The sequence below is a fragment of the Macaca nemestrina genome, chromosome 20 (assembly GCF_043159975.1).
Source record: "Macaca nemestrina isolate mMacNem1 chromosome 20, mMacNem.hap1, whole genome shotgun sequence".
Taxonomy (NCBI): Eukaryota; Metazoa; Chordata; class Mammalia; order Primates; family Cercopithecidae; genus Macaca; species Macaca nemestrina.
In genome coordinates this window covers 53,940,751-53,960,110 of record NC_092144.1, presented here as the reverse complement: position 1 = coordinate 53,960,110, position 19,360 = coordinate 53,940,751, and the positions used below count along the sequence as shown (strand labels likewise).

At 50.0% G+C, this 19,360-nt stretch overlaps 2 protein-coding genes across 5 annotated transcripts in view; one reads left to right on the top strand and one right to left on the bottom strand.

The window, feature by feature from the left end:
* The window catches only part of LOC105463843 (SMG9 nonsense mediated mRNA decay factor), a 46,131-nt gene extending 30,622 nt beyond the window's left edge, over positions 1-15,509 (top strand). The window contains exon 15 of one of the 3 annotated variants that reach the window (XM_071087042.1): positions 15,280-15,509. In XM_071087042.1, coding sequence (XP_070943143.1) covers positions 15,280-15,397 — 118 coding nt within the window. In that variant the 3' untranslated portion in view covers positions 15,398-15,509. The remainder of the gene's footprint in view (positions 1-15,279) is intronic. The other 2 variants (XM_071087043.1, XM_011711236.3) reach the window with 2 other exon arrangements.
* LOC105463842 (immunity related GTPase cinema) lies at positions 5,710-9,732 on the bottom strand. 2 transcript variants are annotated; one of them, XM_011711234.3, is made up of 2 exons: positions 9,605-9,732; positions 5,710-7,238 (listed from the first exon to the last, which is right to left on the bottom strand). In XM_011711234.3, exon 2 carries the CDS (start codon positions 7,170-7,172, stop codon positions 5,781-5,783), a length of 1,392 nt encoding a protein of 463 aa, XP_011709536.1. In that variant the 5' UTR covers positions 7,173-7,238; positions 9,605-9,732; the 3' UTR covers positions 5,710-5,780. The 2 variants fall into 2 exon arrangements, with proteins under 2 accessions (XP_011709536.1, XP_011709537.1); XM_011711235.3 differs by having other exon boundaries at positions 5,725-7,275; positions 9,605-9,692.
* Positions 15,510-19,360: the final 3,851 nt, after the last annotated feature.

Genomic DNA, 19,360 nt, shown 5'->3' with positions numbered 1-19,360 from the left:
TTACCAAAGATGCACAAAAGTGGGCACCAGAAACCAAAAAACAAAATTGGAAAGATCACGCTGCTAGTTCAATGATTTGGGGAAAAAAAAAAAAAAGCTATAGTTTAGGCCTGATAACTAGTTTTCTGCAACTCAATGTTGTTAACTACAGTACATAATTTGACTCACTGGGGAACTTACAAATTATTTTATGAAACAATATTAGGGGGAGTGACATTAAAAGAAGCTGTACTGGCTAGGTGCGGTGGCTCTCGGGCCTGTAATCCCAGAACTCTGGGAGGCCGAGGCGGGCCGATTGCTTGAGTCCAGGAGTTCAAGACCAGCCTGGGCAACACAGCGAAACCCTGTCTCCACTAAAAATATCAAAGAAGTAGTTTCAACTGCTGGAGAGGCTGAGGTGGGAGAGTCACCTGAGCTCAGGAGATCAAGGCTGCAGTGAGCGGAGATCATGCCCCTGCACTCCAGTCTGGGTGACAGAGTGAGACCCTCTCTCAAAAAACAAACAAACAAAAAAAAAACACGGCCAAAAAAAAAAAAAAAAAGCCTATTTGACTTCTGCTGCCTGCCGTAAGTTTAACTCAGGAAAATGATCCTGGACATTTTTATCTACCTAATAGGCCCTTCAAGGTTTGGCAAATGGATTTTATCCAACTACCCACTTCCATGTGTATGTGGGTAGGTGTATATATATACTATATATGTGTATATATACTATATATGTACTATATATGTGTATATATACTATATATGTACTATATATGTGTACATATACTATATATGTACTACATATGTGTATACACTACTATATATAGTATATATACCATGTATGTATATATAACTATATATGTATATATACTATATATGTACTATATAGTGTATATATACCATATATGTACTATATATATGTGTATATATACTATTTATATATATATATATATGTACTAGTAATGGTTTGCACATTCTCCTATTAGGTAGAGGCTTTCCTGGTAGACAAGCCACTGCTTCAGCTGTGGCCAAAATTCTTCTGGAAAAAAAAGGATTCTCACCTAGGGAACTCCCCTTGAAGTACATCATGATCAGGAGCCCATTCTACTGGCCATATAATAAAACAAGTGCGTTCAATTTGGCCAATTTTTCAGCATTTCCACTGTCTACAATCCCCAATCTTCTGGCTCAGTGGAACAAACAAGTGGAACTATAAAAACCCGATTGGATGGCCGGGCGCGGTAGCTCACCCCTGTAACCCCAGCACTTTGGAAGGCCGAGGCAGGCAGATCATACCCCAGCACTTTGGAAGGCCAAGGCAGACAGATCACTTGAAATCAGGAGTTCAAGACCAGCCTGGCCAACACGGTGAAACCCCATCCCTATTAAAAATACAAAAATTAGCTGGGTGTGGTGGTACACGCCTGTAATCCCAGCTACTAGGGAAGCTGATGCAGGAGAATTGCTTGAACCCAGGGAACAGATGTTGCAGTGAGCTGGGATCAAGCCACTGCACTCCAGCCTAGGCGACAGAGTGAGACTCCATTTCAAAACAAAAACAAAAATCCCAGTTGGCAGAATTTATCTACATCTTCCTTGACCTAAGTTCCTCCTTTGGTATTATTATCTAAGGGCCACTCTTTGGGGCTCATAAACTTTCACCTTTTGAAATAGTCACAGGCCATCCTATGCACTTGTGCTCCTCTGCTTTTGACCCTTAATTGATAAAAGGAGACATACCCATCTGGGTGCAGTGGCTCACGCTAACACTTTGGGAGGCTGAGGCAAGGGCATTGCTTGAGTCTGGGAGTTCGAGACCAGCTTGGGTGACATGGCAAAACCCTGTCTCTACAAAAACACAAAAATTAGCTGGGCGTAGTTGTGTGCACCTGTAGTCCCAGCTACTCAGGATGCTGAGATGGGAGGATCACTTCAACCCGGGAGGCAGAGGTTGCAATGAACTGAGATCTCGCTACTGTACTCCAGCCTGGGCACCAGAGGGAGACACTGTCTCAAAACAAAAACAAAAAAACGAATCAGACATACTCCAATATTAATAAAGCCTGAATAAAGTAAAGGCATTAAAGCAATGGATAGAAATCATACTTTGATAGAACAATCTTTCCACAGCACAATCATAGGAGACAAAGACCTATAGCCCAATGATCTGCAGCCCGGCGACTTTGTCTATCGGAAAAGATACCTACACAAGAGTCCTATCCAGCCTTACCAGAAAGGCCCATATTAAGTCCTTCTCACCAGTCCCTGTGCTGCCAAACTGAAGGGCATTGACTTCTGTATTCACATCTTTCGTATTTATTTATTTGAGATAGAGTTTCGCTGTTGTTGCCCAGGCTGGAGTGCAGTGGCGCGATCTCGGCTCGCTGCCACTTCCGCCCCCGGGGTTCAAGCGATTCTCCTGCCTCAGCCTCCCGAGTAGCTGGGATCACAGGTGCCCGCCACCACGCCTGCCTAATTTGTGTGTTTTTAGTGGAGATGGGGTTTCACCATGTTGGCCAGGCTGGTCTTGAACTCCTGACCTCAAGTAATCCGCCCACCTTGGCCTCTCAAAGTGCTGGGATTAAAGGCATGAGCCACCCACCACGCCCAGCCTATTTTTTCTTTTTTTTTGAGATAGGATCTGATTCTGTCACCCAGGCTGGAGTGCCGTGGCATGATCATGGCTCACTGCAGCCTTGACCTCCCAGGCTCAAGTGATCCTCCCACCTCAGCCTCCTGAGTAGCTAGGCCTACAGGCATGTGCCACCATACCTGGCTAATTTTTTGTACAGACAGGGTCTCACCATGTTGCCTAGGCTGGTCTTCAACTCCTGGCCTCAAGTAATCCTGCTGCCTTGGACTCCCAAAGTACTGGGATTACAGGTATGAGCCCTGCGCCCAGCCACAAAGTGAAACTTTGAGACTTACATGTTCAGATTGACTGTTTCACCCTAACAGTGACTACAGTCTACAGAAAAGACTTTGAAATTAGATTTTAAAATTACAAAAAAACCGGAATTTAACTAAATGAAAAAATACGCTGGGCATGGTGGTTCATACCAGTAATCCCAGCACTTTGGGAGGCCGAGGCGGGAGGATCACTTGAGGCCAGGTGTTCAAGACCAGCCTGGCCAACACAGTGAAACCCCATTTCTACTAAAAGTACAGAAAAATTAGTTGGGCACGGTGGCTCATGCCTATAATCCCAGCAACTCAGGAGGCTGAGGTTGGAGAATCGCTTGAACTGCGGAGGTGGAGGTTGCAATGAGCTGATATCATGTGACTGTACTCCAGCCTGATGACAAAGCAAGACCTTGTCTCACAAAAAAAAAAAAAAAAAAACAAACAAAAAAAAAAAAAAAAAAAAAAAAACTTATGCTCCTAATCCTTTAATTTTTGATGGTCTCCAGCAATGCCATAATTAGATAATAGAAGCTTGGGCAAATACTGGTTGACACCTTCCTACAACAGCCTTGGGCAAGTTTTTTGTTTGTTTGTTTCAGAAAGAGTCTTGCTCTGTCGCCCAGGCTGGAGTACAGTGGCATAGTCTTGGCTCACTGCAACATCTGCCTCCCCAGTTCAAGTGATTCTCCTGCCTCAGCCTCCCAAGTAGCTGGGATTACAGGTGCCTGCCACCACGCCTGGCTAATTTTTGTATTTTTAGTTGAGACGGGGTTTCACTATGTTGGTCAGGCTGGTCTCGAACTCCTGACCTCAGGTGATCCACCCGTCTCGGCCTCCCAAAGTGCTGGGATTACAGGCATGAGCCACCACACCTGACCGAGCAAGTTAATCATTCTCTCACTGCCAAATGTAAACAGTAAGAGAAGCTTCTTTTCCAGGCTGTTTTGAGCCAGGAGTACCTAGCAGTGATGAATAAATGTTAGCTAATATGAAGTACTTAGCCTGGCATGTGGTTACACTCTCAGTATTATTACTGGTGATGCCTCAGACACTCGGCATTGTTATGACTTTTATTGTTATGGTTACTTTTTAATTTGGTCTTGAGCAGGGAAAAGTTGGGTTTGAGTGTGTCAAAGTGAAAAATAAAAATGTAGACATGAATCTCTAAACTTAGCATTTTCTTTTTCTTTGAGGCAGAGTCTTGTCACCCAGGCTGGAGTGCAGGGTCACAATCTCAGCCCACTGTAACCTCCGCCTCCAGATCTCAAGCGATTTTCCTGCCTCAGCCTCCCGAGTAGCTGGGACTACAGGCAGGCGCCACCACACCAGCTAATATTTGTATTTTTAATAGAGATGAGGTTTCGCCATATTGGCCAGGCTGGTCAGAAACCTCAACACATAGTTGCCCTCACGTTAAGACCCAGGGCCTTTCAGCAGGTCCCAGTATTCACACACGCACACCCCAATCCAATCCCACAGAGACAGGTGACCCCAAACTCAGCAAATGTGTCACAATCTTAGACTCACAGCATCAAAATCAAGAAGTCAAGGCTGAAGGGAGCTGTGATTATGCCACTACATTCCAGCCTGGGCGACAGGGCAAGACCCTGTCTCTAAAAAAAAATTTTTTTTTAGTCATGGAGAGACCAGGATTCTTCCCAATCACAGACACGCCAGATGTCTCAACTCCATGTGCCTTCCTGCTCTGAGACATACCCTCCATCCTTCTGGAGTGAGACCCATGCTAGGCCATGAGTTGTGTTCTCAGCCTCCTCTCCCCTCCGATATTCAAGGAAACATCCAGTCACTCTCTCCCCATGCCATTCTCTGTCTCCTCAAGCACCACACAGAGGTGAGCCCTGTGGCCACCTGCCCTCCCTCTCCCTACTACCCCCCACCCCTCCAAGGCTCCCAAGCAGCAGGCAGGCACAGATGCCCACTCTCCCCAACCTGTTTAGCCACTGCTGGACACCACTGTGCTCATCCCAGGCCCCAGGGGCTGTCTATGGTACACTGGGTTCTCAGAAAGGGATATGAGATTGAAACTAAAGTACCTTAGCAGGGGCCAGGTGCAGTGGCTCACGCCTATTATCCCAGCACTTTGAGAGGCCAAGGTCAGGAGTTCAAGACCAGCCTGGCCAACATGGCAAAACCCCCATCTCTGCTAAAAATACAAAAATCAGGCCGGGCGCCACTTTAGGTGGCCAAGGTGGGCGGATCACCTGGGGTCAGGAGTTCAAGACCATCCTGGCCAACATGGTGAAACCCCCTCTCTACCAAAAATACAAAAATTTGCTGGACATGGTGGCGTGTGCCTGTAATTCCAGCTACTTGGGAGGCTGAGGCAGGAGAATTGCTTGAACTCGGGAGGTGGAGGTTGCAGTAAACCAAGATCGTGCCACAGCACTCCAGCCTGGGTGACAGAGCAAGATTCCATCTCAAAAAATAATAAAATAAAATAAATTAAATTAAATTAAATTAAATAGTACCTTAGCAGGACACAATCTCCTGTCTTGGCCCTGCTGTCCTGTGCCCCACAAATTCCTCCTGGCCCCTTGGGGACCAGGGAGAAAGACACCACCAAGAAGCCCTGGGAACCCTGGGCCCACCATTCATGTCTCCAACCTCCCTCCCCAGGGCACTCCTGTCCCCTTTCACTACACTCCTGTTGGCCCTGGGCCCACCTGCCTCCCTCCTCCCCTCCCCAGTGCCCCTCCTTTGCCCTGCCCCGGACACAGGCTCCCCTCCCTGCCGCGGACGCAGGCTCCCTCCACACCCACCCTCCAGGCAACTGCAGCCCTCACATTCACCACATTGGCCTTTTTTGTTGGTTTGTTGGATTTTGTTAAGACTTAGTTTGTGGGTGAGGCAGGGGGGCGGGGCTGCACTCTTTATTTCTCTTCTGAGTCGTGTTTCTTCCAGCTATCCAGAATGTACTTAAGAAGGAGGCCCAGCTTCCTGCGGGTTGAGAGTGGGGCTTCCTCGCTGCCTCCCTCCCCAGACCCCCCCTTCTCCACGCCATTGTCACCGGCCGCTTCCAAGCCGACCTCTGGCTGCGACTCGTCCTCCTCCAGGGCCTTGATGCGGACACGCTGGGCGTCCTCGGCCATCTCGTTGAGGCAGCCCTGGAGCATGGTGTAGACAGCGCCAAAGCTGATGCCGCCAGCCACCAGCGTCCCAAACACAGGGATGCCCCTCTCAAAGGCGCGGGCCACCCGCATGGCGCCGTCGGATGACTGGGAATAGAGCCGCAGGACAGTCTCAGGCGAGACCTCATTGGCCAGCGGGGAGCGGATGACAGAGCGCAGGTCACCTGCCTGTTTGCCCACCTGCTCGGCCAGCTTGGCCAGCGAGTCCTCGTCCAGACCAAAGCTGCGGTGGTAGCCACGCAGCGAGTGGATGAGCAGGGCATCATCGTAGGCAGCCGCCAGCCCCGGCACGGGCAGGGCCTGGATGACGCCCAACACCAGGGCAGTCTTGAGGACTTGCTCTTGAAGCATGGCCTTCTTCTTCTGCAAGGCCTCCAGTGAGATGTCGGGGAGCGACAGCAGGCCAGCGTGGCGCCGGTGGGCGGGCAGGTCATGTTCCCAGGTGGACACCAGCGTGGGAAAGTCGTAGCGGGCTGGCGAGAGGTTGGACACCAGGAAGATGCGAGGTTCAGCCACGCCGGCCTCCCGCAGCCGCTCAGCACAGTGGTCTCGGATCTCCTGCAGGACAGCGGCCTCTCTGAAGCCCGATGGCCGCTGGCTGCGTGTGGCCGCCAGGTCCTCGTCCACCTTGGTGCGCACAAAGTAGAACTTCTTGCCCTGGCACAGGATCTCGGCGGCCAGGCGGGTCTCGACGGCCCCGCAGCGGCGGGGGGAGACCAGCAGGAAGAAGTCATAGCGGCTGAAGTCCACCTGCTTCAGGTACTTGTCCGCCGGGCAGCCTGGAGAGCCGGCCCCTGGCAGGTCCCAGAGGGTCACATCGGGGAACTGTGGGTGCGGGTAGGACGACGGTTGCATCGTGGTCTCCACAACGCCCGTCAGAGCCGCCCCAGGGTCCTCGGCCCCCAGGCCACGCAGGGCGTTGATGAGGGAGGACTTGCCGGCGCCCGACTCGCCCGTGACGCCCACCTCCAGGCGGGTGCTCTCCGTGGAGGCCAGCAGCTCCTGGAGGTGAGAGGCGGCCTGGGGGAGGTCGCCCGACTCAAAGGCTGTGCGCAGGGCCTCCAGCCTTTCCTTGGCCATGAGGATGGTGGTTTCCTCCTCCCCAGGCACCACAGGCAACTTTGAAGTAGCCATGGTGGCCAGTGGTTCAGAGGGTGGCGGGGGACAGGGGAGAGTCACAGGATGCGTGATCCTCAGCGCCTGCAGAGGAGAAGGGAGCCATTCACACCACCTGGGCCTTGGCATAGGATGGGGAGAGACAGACATCACGGATGTGAAGGGAGTCCCCCTGGAAGCCCACAACTCTCTTTCTCCTTCAAGAACTGGGGACACATTTTTGGCACAAGTTAAAGGGCTTTGAGATCTGGCAGGCCCAGGTTCACATCCCTTTTCTGCCACTAACTTGCTGTGTGACCAGGGGCAAAATGAAGCACCTCTCTGTGTAATGGGCATGACCACCAAGCAGCCTCTTGGAGCACTGTTGGAGTTTCCAGGGTAATCTAGGCACAGGTCAGTTTTCCGGGTGTATGCATGCCTTGGAGGGCTGTGTGCTTAGAGTAGCCCAGTGCTTGGTTTAATGCTCTGCTGACACTGGCTGAAATTCTTTGTTTGTTTGAGACAGGATCTCTGTCATCCAAGCTGGAGCACAGTGCTACAATCATGGCTCATTGCAGCCTTGATCTCCTTGGCTCTAGCAATCCTCCCACCTCAGCCTCCTGAATAGCTGGGACCACAGGTGCATGCCACCATGCCCAGCTACTTTTTAAAACTTTTTGTAGAGATGGGAGTTTCACTATGTTGTCCCAGCTGGGCTTGAACTTCCGAGATCAAGGTCCTCCTGCCTTGGCTTCTGTGTGCTGGGATTAAGGGCATGAGCCACCATACCTGGCCTGAAATTCTTTGTAATATTTGAACCAGGGGCCCCATATTTTCTTTTCATACTGGGCTCTGCAAATTACATAGCCAGGGCTGCATAGGAAAGGGCTTAAGCCCAGCTCCTGGCCTGTGGCACAGACCCATTCAGAGGAAACAGCTGCCTCCTGCTGCGGCTGGGATTGGAGGGTGGGGTGAAGGGGACCCAGACCCGGAGCCAGACTGCCTGGGATCAAATCCTGGCTCCACCACATACTCACTGAGTGATGTGAGGCAAGTTACTTAACTCTCCCCTCACTGTCCTCATCTGTACACTGAGAATGATACCTACAATCACGACAAACCACCCTGTAGGACCTCTGTCACTTGAATGAGTTACGACATAAAACAGCCCATAAAACAGCGCCTGGCTCAGGGCAGGTGCCACGTGTCATTGGCATCATCATCATCGTCATTGTACTTATCATTAGTAATATTCTTAGCTGTGTGACTTTGAGCAAGTCCTCGCCCTCTCTGAGCCTCAGCTGCTCTGTGGGGGATACTCCCCTCCACCTCGCAGGGCTGCTGTGATGACCACGAACCCCGTTCAGCTAGCCCTAGGCTGACTTTGGGTTCAGATACCCTTGGGTTCGGGAAGCCAGGCATGGGGACCACCTGGACACTAGGAGTCATTTCCATGAAATCCCAGCCCTGCCATGGCAGCCCTTGCCTCCCGGGGTTCAGTTTCCCCTCCCATCCCCCTGGAGCTCCTGTCGTGATGGCCCCCCTCAGATCCCTCCTCCTCGCCAGGAGCTTCCCTGGTCCTCCCCCTTCCCACTCACCCTCCTCTGGCCCATCACCTCTAAAATACATTTACTCACTAAAGGTCTTCAGGGAGCCCTGGGAGAGCTGCTTATGTCTGGGATCACTGTCCCCAGTTGATAGGGAGAGGGACTGAGGCTCAGACAAGACAAGTGAGGCCTCCTCATCCAGAGGCACCCAGGTCCCCAGGCTCCTTCACCCCTCTAGAGAGTTACTCTCCCTTCAGCCACATGTCCCTGCCTCCCGCCTTGTCTCCTTGCCCCCTGCATCCCGTCTCTTCACCTCCCACCCCTCACCCCATCCTCTGCTACCGCACTCCACCCCCCACAGAAATGTGTCTTTAAGACATTGTTCCTGGCTGGGCATGGTGGCTCCCACCTATAATCCTAGCACTTTGGGAGGCCGAGGTGGGTGGATCACTTGAGGTCAGGAGTTCGAGACCAGCCTGGCCAACATGGTGAAACCCCATCGCTACTAAAAATACAAAATTAACCAGGTGTTGTGGCGCATGCCTGTAGTCCCAGCTCTTGAACCCGGGAGGCGGAGGTTGCAGTGAGCCAAGATTGAGCCACTGCACTCCAGCCTGGGCAACAGAGCGAGACTCGGTCTTAGAAAAATAAATAAATAAATAAATAAATAAATAAATAAATAAATAAATAAAGACATTGTTGCCTCCAGATCTGAGCCTCCTATCCTGGGTCAGAAGGGTTCCTGCCTGTGCCCTCTCCCTAGTATGGTCTGGGTGGGAAGAGTGGGAACCTGGAACAGGTCCTGGCAGCAAGGGGCAGACGAGTCAGTGGTTGGAATTTGGGCTGAGAGAGTCCAGATTAGGACCGCAAGCCCCTGCTCCGCACATGCACAGGGGCCCAGCGAGAGAGCCCTGGGGGACTCACCTGCCCTGCAGGCTCTCCCTCTCCCCTCACACTCTCCCCACTGATAGGATCTCCTTCCCTGTTAACCCAAGGTCAGACGCCGTTGCTAGGACCCATTGTAATAGCAAGCAGCAGCTTATTGGTCAGCCAGCCTTGGTGCAATAATGCAACAGTGATGTCAGGGGGCGGGGCCTGGAGGTGGAGCAGGGACTCCAGACCCCAGCTGCTCATGGGCTCACCACCCACTCACACGGGGCCCTCCAGTTCCGCTGAAGGCTCCGGAGAGATCTTTCTAACACTGAGACCTGTTCAAAATCCTCCATGGTCTCCATCACCCCCAGGACAAACTCTCAGATTCACAGCTTGGTGTCCGAGGGCTTGGCCCTGCTACCACTCCACCCTCCACCCGGGGACTCTCAGTTCCCCAGACAAGTGTGAAAGTTGATGATACAAATTGGGTCATTGCTGGTGGGCGCAATGGCTCACTCATGCCTGTAATCTCATCAATTTAGGAGGCCAAGGTAGGAGGTTCTCTTGAGCCCAGGAGATCGAGACCAGCCTGGACAACACAGCAAGACCCTATCTCTTAAAAAAAAAAAAATTAGCCAGGTGTGGTGGTGCACATTTGTAGTCCCAGCTACACAAGAGGCTGAGGTAGGAGGATTGCTTGAGCCCAGGAGTTCAAGGCTGCAGTGAGTCATAATCGTGCTACTGCACTCTAGCCTGGGTGACTGAGCAAGATTCTGTCTCTAAACGAAACAAAACAACAGAGTCATTGAAGGAAAGCAAGACTCAGACAAACACACAGTTACCAAAGCCTCACAAACACCCTCATTCAGGGACACAGACGTGCAGACTTTAAGAGACACAATTACACACTGACAACATATACAGAAACCCCGAAACCCACTGACTCCATTCGGGAACCTCATTCATTCTGCTGCAGCAGCTAGGGCCCCAGAGATGCATCAAACCCAGGCACTGCTTCAGGGGCTCCAGACCCAGAAAATGGAGATAATTGCGGCCCAGGATGATTGTGGACCAAGAAAGAGAGCCACCGCCACCTGCACATATGCACCGATGCAGACTGGCATGTTCCCAAGGATGCCCCCAGCAGCTCCTCAGAGCACCAGCCAGGGAGGGGTTGCACCCTGCCTATCTGCATGCTGGAAACACAGCAATGAACAAGACAGCCCCAGGTTCTGCCCCCACAGGACTCAGAGTCCAGTGGTGGAGTCAGATCCATCCCAAGATAATGATGACAGAGGGGGCAGCTCTGGGATGGGGGACCCCAGAGGGCTGTGGGAGCACAAAGGGGGATGCCTGACTCAGCCTGGGAGTCAGGGAGGGCTTCCTGGAGGAGGGGGCACCTGACCTGAGATCCAAAGGATGGGTAGGAGTGAGCCAGATGGCACATTAGGGAGTTGCATCCCAGGCTAAGGGACAAGCCTCTGCAAAAACCCTGAGTTGAGAGAGAGCTTTCATTCATTCAATAATAAATTCAATTTCAGGCACACCTCATTTTATTGCACTCAGCTTTATTGTCCTTCACAGATATTATGTTTTTTTTTTTTTTTTTTTTTTTTTTGCCGGGGAGGCGGGTATGTGGTGGAGAAGAGGGTCTTGCTCTGCCACCCAGGCTGGAGTGCAGTGGCGTGATCTTGGCTCACTGCTCACTGCAATCTCCACCTCCTGGGCTCAAGCAATCTCTACTACCTTTGCCTCCCAAGTAGCTGGGACAACAAGCACGCGCCACCATTCCCAATTATTGTTTTATTTATTTATTTATTCATTCATTCATTCACTCATTCATTTATTGAGACGGAGTTTTACTCTTGTTGCCCAGGCTGGAGTGTGTAGTATGATCTTGGCTCACTGCAATCTCTGCCTCCCAGGTTCAAGAGCTTCTCCCACCTCAGCCTCCCGAGTAGCTGGGACTACAGGCGTGCACCACCATGCCCAGCTAATTTTGGTATTTTTAATAGAGACGGGGGTATCGCTGTCTTGGCCAGGCTGGTCTCGAACTCCTGGCCTCAAGTGACTTTCCCGCCTTGGCCTCCCAAAGTGCTGGGATTGCAGGCATGAGCCACCCCGCCTGGGCCAATACTGTGGTTTTTACAAATTGCAAGTGTGTGGCAACCCTGGGTCCAGCAAGCCTGTTGGTGCCATTTTCCCAACAGCACGTGCTCATTTCATGTCTCTGTGTCACATTTTGGAAATTCTCACAACATGTGAAACTTTTTCATCATTATTATCTCTGCTAGCGTGATCTTTGACGTTACCATTGTAATCATTTCAGGGCACCATAAACTGTGCCCACAGAAGACAGCAAACATAATTGATAAACATTATATGTGTTCTGACTGCTCCACTGACCAGCCATTTTCCTGTCTCTCTCCTTCTCCTTGCACCTCCCTCTTCTGTGAGACACAACTATAATGAAACTAGGCCAATTAATAACTCTAAAATGGCCTCCAAGTGTCCAAGTAAAAGGAAGAATCACATGTCTCTCACTTTAAATCAAAAGCTAGAAATGATTAAACTTAGTGAAGAAGGCCTGTCCAAAGCCGAGATAGGGGCCAGTCGTGGTGGCTCACGCCTGTAATCCCAGCACTTTGAGAGGCTGAGTTTGGAGGATCCCTTGAGGCCAAGAGTTTGAGACCAGCCTGGGCAATATAGTGAGACCCCATCTCTATAAAAAATTTTTAAGGTTAGCTAAGTGTGGTAACACATGCCTGTAGTTCCAGCTACTTGGGAGGCTGATGAGGGAGAATTGCTTGATTCCAAGAGTTGAAGGTTACAGTGAGCTATGACCACAACACCGTACTCCAGAGTGGGCCACAGAGCCAGACCCTGTCTCAAAAAAAAAAAAAAAAAAAAAAAAAAAACAACGGCAGGGCATGATGGCTCATGCCTGTAACCCAGCACTTTGGGAGGCTGAGGCAGGTGGATCACCTGAGGTCAGGAGTTTGAGACCAGCCTGGCCAATGTGACAAAATCCCATCTCTACTAAAAATACAAAAATTAGCTGGGCATGGTGGTATGCATCTGTAATCCCAGATACTCGGCAGACTGAGGCAGAAGAACTGCTTGAACCTGGGAGGCGGATGTTGCAGTGAGCTGAGATCGCGCCACTGTACTCCATCCTGAGTGACAGAGCAAGACTCCATCTCAACAAACAAACAACAACAAAAAAGACTTCGGTGGAGGCATTTACTGCAGATGTGCTAGAAATAGCAAGAGAACTAAAATTAGAAGTACAGTCTGAAGATGCGACTGAATTGCTGCAATCTCATGATCAAACTTGAATAGACGAGGAGTTGCTTCTTATGGATGAGCAAAGAAAGTGGTTTCTTGAGATAGAATCTGTGCCTGGTGAAGATGCTGTGAATATTGTTAAAATGACAACAAGGGATTTAGGATATGACATAAACTTACTTGATAAGGCAGTAGCAGGGATTGAGAGGACTGGCTTCAATTTTGAAAGTTCTACCGTGGGTAGAATGCTATCAAACAGCATTGCATGCTACAGAGAAATCTTTTGTGAAGGAAGAGGCAAATGATGCAGCAAACTTCACTGTTGTCTTGTTTTATTTATTTATTTACTTACTTATTGAGACAGAGTCTCACTCTGTCACCCAGGCTGGAGTGCAATGGCGCGATCTCAGATCACTGCAGCCTCAGCCTCCCAGGTTCAAGCAATTCTCCTGCCTCTGCCTCCCGAGTAGCTGAGATTACAGGCACGTGCCACCACGCCTGGTTAATTGTTGTATTTTTAGTAGAGATGGGGTTTCACCAAATTGGCCAGGCTGGTCTCAAACTCCTGACCTCAGGTGATCCCCCCGCCTTGACCTCCCAAAGTGGGATTACAGATGTGAACCACTGTACCCAGTCAGTTGTCTTATTTGAAAAATTGCAGCAGACCCAGTGGCTCACACCTGTAATCCCAACACTTTGGGAGGCCAAGGCAGGAGGATTTCTTGAGCCCAGGAGTTTGAGACCACCCTGGGCAATATAGGGGGACACCGTCTCCACACACACACAAAAAATTTAATTAGCCAGGCATGGTGGTGTGTGCCTGTGGTTCGCTACTCAGGAGGCTGAGGTGAGAGGATTGCTTGAGCCCTGGCGGTCAAGGCTGCAGTGGCCTGTGATCACATCACTGCACTTTAGCCTGGGCAACAGTGAGACTCTGTCTCTTAAAAAAAAATTGTGAAAACGTGGAAAAAGAAAAAGGAAAAAGAATCTATCTTAGAATCAACGAAGGTGTTCTGTGAGTGTCTACTCTGTGTCCCTCTGGGGTGAGAATACAGCAATGATGGGGCCGGCTCTACCCCAGAGAGAGGAGGTTGATGCAAAGTATACTTACTACCTCCAAGGACCCCTTGGTTGATGTTGGGGATCCAGTGGTGACTGAGACAGCACCAACCCTGTGGACTCTGAGTCTAGAAGGGAACACACCTCCGTCCTCAGACAGTGATGACCCATGGTGGCCACAATGGGGTTGAAGCTGCCCAGAGAGGTGTGGGAGCCATGGGGGTGCCTGACCCAGCCTAGGGGTGGGGATGGAGTCAGTGAAGGATTTTTGGAGAAAGTTAATTCATTGAACACATGCTTTCCAGACACCTACTGTGAGCCAGGCCCTGGCTGGTCAAGGCTGGAGACACAGCAGTGACAAAGACAGTCCCTGAACCATTTCTCCTGCCCACTCCCAAGCCTCCTTTCCTGCCTGCCCTTTCTCTCTGTGTCTCTTAGAAATTCTAAAGCATGTCCCTAGGAATATATACATGTGGTGGCCTCCACCTTCTCTCCACTCTCCACAACCTGGGTAAACCTGAAATCAGTCCTCAGGGATTCATATTCAATATTTATGTAAATATTGGCTGTCTTTTAGGTGCTAGGCACAGTTTTAGGTACTGATACAGTGATGAATAAGACACAGAAGGCCCTTGCTCTCGTGGAGCTTATATATTTTTTAAATATATAGATAGTAAACAAAAGTAATTAAGGTAGTGTCAAGTAGTGATAAGAAAAAAGAAGAAAAAGGGCCAGACATGGTGGCTTACAACTGTAATCCCAGCACTTTGGGTGGATCACTTGAGGTCAAGAGTTTGAGACCAGCCTGGCCAACATGGCAAAACCCCATCTCTACTAAAACTACTAAATAAATAAATAAATAAATAAATAAAAGAAGAGCCGGGTGTCCTGATGGGCACCTGTAGTCCCAGCTGCTCGGGAGGCTGAGCCATGAGAATTGCTTGAACCCAAGAGGCAGAGGTTGCCATGAGCCGAGATTGTGCCACTGCAATCCAGCTTGGGTGATAGAGCAAGACTCTGTCTCAAAAAACAACAAAAAACAAAACAAAACAAAACAGTCCTTGCTCTCATGGAGCTTATAAGCAAAAGTAATTAAGATAGTGTCAAGTAATGATAAGAAAAATGAAGGAAAAGCAAGCAAGAAGATAGAGATGGGCAGTTGGGGAAGGGGTTTGGGGAAGGGGTAGACTGCCACTGGCAATTTTCCCATCCCTGTGGGCATGTGCCACTCTTTCCAGCAAGAGGCAGAGTCTCTTTCCCCTTCCCTTAAATTTGGGCCAGTCTTGTGACTTTCTTTGTCACAAGAAGTGACACTCTGAGACTCCCAAACCCAGGCCTTAACAGGTTTCAGCTCCTGTTTTCTCCTTCTTTCTCCGAAGCTTCTATTCGAAGAGGTCCTGCTACCCTGCTGGAGAGACCTCATGTAGAGACTGCAGCCACATGGAGATGAGCTTGAAGCCATCCAGGACATTTCAGCCACAGATGAGCTCCAGCTGAATGCAGGCACAGGTGTAACCCCAGCCAACACCACATGGGGGCAGAAGAACCATACTGCTGAGCCCAGCCAACCCACAGGTTTTCCCGTAACAAGCTAGGAGTGAGGTGAGCTGAGATCACACCATTACACTCCAGTCTCGGTGACAGAAAGAAACTCTGTCTCAAAAAAACAAAAAACAAAAAAATACGTGAGGGCCAGGTGCAGTGGCTCACACCTGTAATCTCAGCACTTTGGTAGGCCGAGGTGGGTGGATTGCTTCAGCCCAGGAGTTAGAGACCAGCCTGGGCAACGTGACAAAACCCTGTCTCTATAAAAATTAGCTGAGCTTGGTGGCAGGCGCTATAGCCCCAGCTACTTTGGAGGCTGTGGTAGGAGGATGGCTTGAGCCCAGGAGGCGGAGGTTGCATTGAGCGGAGATCAAGCCACTGCACTCCAGCTTGGGCAACAGAGCCAGACCCTGTCTCAAAAAAAAAAAGAAAAAAAAAAAACCATGAAATCATGAAACCATGACAGAGGAGCATGAGTAAATAGTGCCTTTTGTATCAGGTCCCATGTGGCTCAGCACAACACTGGTCAGAACCCCAAGTTGTGGCCTTGGAAGGTTCACTTGGAAGGTTCAAAGAGAGAGGGTGGGAGGAGGCAGAAGGGATGGCTGGGAAGTTGGATTCGGCCTGATAGAGAGAAACAGGCGTTCCCCATGCAGGAAGGCCCCAGATGAAACACTTGAGGCAAATCTGACAACACTTATTAATGAATTAAATGCACACATTTCCTTCAATTGAGCATCCCTGCTCCTAAAGATCTATCCGATGGACCTTTTCATGACTGAAGGAATTTCATTGACCACTCCCTGGAGTTTGCAGGGGAAAAAGGATGTCTAGGGGGCCCCATCTGGATGGAAATGGCACCTGGGGAGTGGAGCACACCTGGGGAGGTGAGGGCCACTTCACTGTTTCTTTTTTTTTTTTTTTTTTTTTTTTTTTGAGACTGAGTCTGGCTCTGTCGCCCAGGCTGGAGTGCAGTGGCCGGATCTCAGCTCACTGCAAGCTCCGCCTCCCGGGTTTACGCCATTCTCCTGCCTCAGCCTCCGGAGTAGCTGGGACCACAGGCGCCCGCCACCTCGCCCGGCTAGTTTTTTGTATTTTTTAGTAGAGACGGGGTTTCACCGTGTTAGCCAGGATGGTCTCGATCTCCTGACCTTGTGATCCGCCCGTCTCAGCCTCCCAAAGTGCTGGGATTACAGGCTTGAGCCACCGTGCCCGGCTCACTTCACTGTTTCTTACTTTTTTTTTTTTTTTTCTTGAGACAGAGTCTCTCTCTGTTGCCCAGGCTGGAGTGTAGTGGCGTGATTTTGGCTTACTGCAACCTATACCTCCTGGGTTCAAGCGATTATTCTGCCTCAGCCTCCCAAGTAGCTAGGATTACAGGCAAGTGCCACCACACCTGGCTAATTTTTCCATTTTTCAGTAGAGACAGGGTTTCACCATGTTGACCAGGTTGGTCTCGAACTCCTGACTTCAAATGATCCTCCCACCTTGGCCTCCCAAAGTGCTGGGATTACAGGTGTGACCCACCGCACCTGGCCTCTTACTTCTAATTTTTAACTGTAAGTTTCAATTTCATTTAATTACACATTTTTGAATTTTTTAAAAAAATGCATGAAAGGGATACAGCGTGCAATTTTTTTTTTTTTTTTTTTTTTTTTTTTTTGAGACAGTCTTGCTCTGTCACCCAGGCTGGAGTGCAATCTCGGCTCTCAGCTCACTGCAACCTCCGCCTCCTGGGTTCAAGCAATTCTCCTGCCTCAGCCTCCTTAGTAGCTGGAATTACAGGCGTGCACCACCATGCCCAGCTAATTTTTGTATTTTTAGTAGAGACAGCGTTTCACCATGTTGGTCAGGCTGGTCTCGAACTCCTGACCTCATGATCCACCCGCCTTGGCCTCCCAAAGTGCTGAGATTACAGGTGTGAGCCATCACACCCGTCCCCAAGCTTTTAAATTTCATTAGAAATTATTTAAGACACAGAGACACATAACAGATGATAAACTGTCTTGTCAGTAGGATGTTTACTGCTGCATCTCTCATAGTGGGAGGGACAAAAGAGAAAACAAGGTGAATTCCCCTCAATAGGACAGTGACTGCTGAATAAATGTTGGTACATCCATGCCATAGGCCATGGAAACCACACCACACAGCCATTAGAAAGGGTGAATCGAATGACTCGGAGGGTTGAGGAAAGCAAGATGCAGAGAGTTGCCCAGGCATAGTGGCTCTTGCCTGTCACCCCAGCACTTTGGGAGGCCAGGGTGGGTAGATCGCTTGAGCTTAGGAGTTCGAGACCAGCCTGGGCAACATAGTGAGATCCCATCTCTACGAAACATATACATATAGCATGGGGGTGCATGCCCGTGGTCCCAGCTGCGTGCAGGCTGAGGTGGAAGAATCAGTTGAGCCTAGGAGATCAAGGCTGCAGTGAGCTACGAGCATTCCTATGAAGGAGTCTGTGGGGGAGAGAAGAGAAAGGTGAGGAGAGAACCAAGCAGAAAAGAAGAAAAAACTTCCCTTAAAAAATTAAAAGTGGCTGGTCATAGTGGCTCACACTGATCATTGTAATCCCAGCACCTTGGGAGTTGGAGGCAGGAAAATCGCTTGAGCTCGGGAGTTTGAGAACAGCCTGGGCAACATAGGGAGACCAGAAAGAGGGAGGGAGGGAGGGAGGAAGGGAGTGAGGAAGGAAGGAAAGAAGGAAGGAAGGAAGGAAGGAAAGAAAGAAAGAAAGAAGGAAGGAACCAGGTGCGGTGGCTCACGCCTGTAATCCCAGCACTTCGGGAGGCCGAGGCAGGTGGATCACCTGAGGTCAGGAGTTCGAGACCAGCTGATCAACATGGTGAAACCCTATCTCTACTAAAAATACAAAAGAAAATTAGCCAGACGCAGTGGCATGCACCTGTAGTCCCAGCTACTTGGGAGGCTGAGAGAATCACTTGAACCTGAGAGGCGGAGGTTGCAGTGAGCTGAGATTGTGCCACTGCACTCCAGCCGGGGCAACAGAGCGAGACTCCCCCTTCAAAAAAAAAGGAAGAAGGAAGGGAGGGAGGGAGAGAGAGAGAGAGAGAAAGGAAGGAAGGAAGGAAGGAAGGAAGGAAGGAAGGAAGGAAGGAAGGAAGGAACGAAGGAACGAAGGAAGGAAGGAAAGGGGAGGGCAGGGGAGGGGAAAGGAGGGGAGAGGAAGGAAGGGAAAGGAGAAGGAAAGGAAGAAGGAAGGAAGGACGGACTGGGCATGGTGGCGCATGTCTGTGGTCCCAGCTACTCAGGAAGCTGAGGCAGGAGGATCACTTGAGCCCAGGAGGTTGAGGCTGCAGTGAGCTATTGATAGCACCATTGCCCTCCAACCTGGGCAACAGAGTAAGACTTTGTCTGGGAAAAAAAAAAAATTAAAAGCATGCCTGTAGGTGACAAAATTAGAGATATCATGTGCAGGATAGAGGTGATCTCAGGCGAGGAGAGAGGAAAGGAGCTGTGGCCAGGGAAGGCTGTGGCCTCTGGGCATGTATTTCAAATGTTTTGATGTTTTTTGTCTTTCAACTGAGTGCCAGGAGACTCCACTTATTCTTTATTTGTTTTAAATAATTTATAATAAAATTTTAAAACTTGAATAATATGCCTACATGTATGCCCCTATGGAAAATTAGCAATGTACAATAACATCAAATTCTTCACCCAGGTTAGCCCCACCCTATCCCCCAAGTCCCTTTTACCCTTGCAGATTCCAGGACCATTAAATGACTGTTTTCCACAAACATTTCCTGACCACCTGCCATGGACTCTGGACTCAGCCAGGATGGGTCATATCCGGGACTCATCCCCCAGAGACTCCAGTCTGGCAGAGATGTTGCCTTCCTTCCTCACCACCCCCAGGTTCCTTCACACCCATACCTTGGGGCGGGCAACCTTCACAAC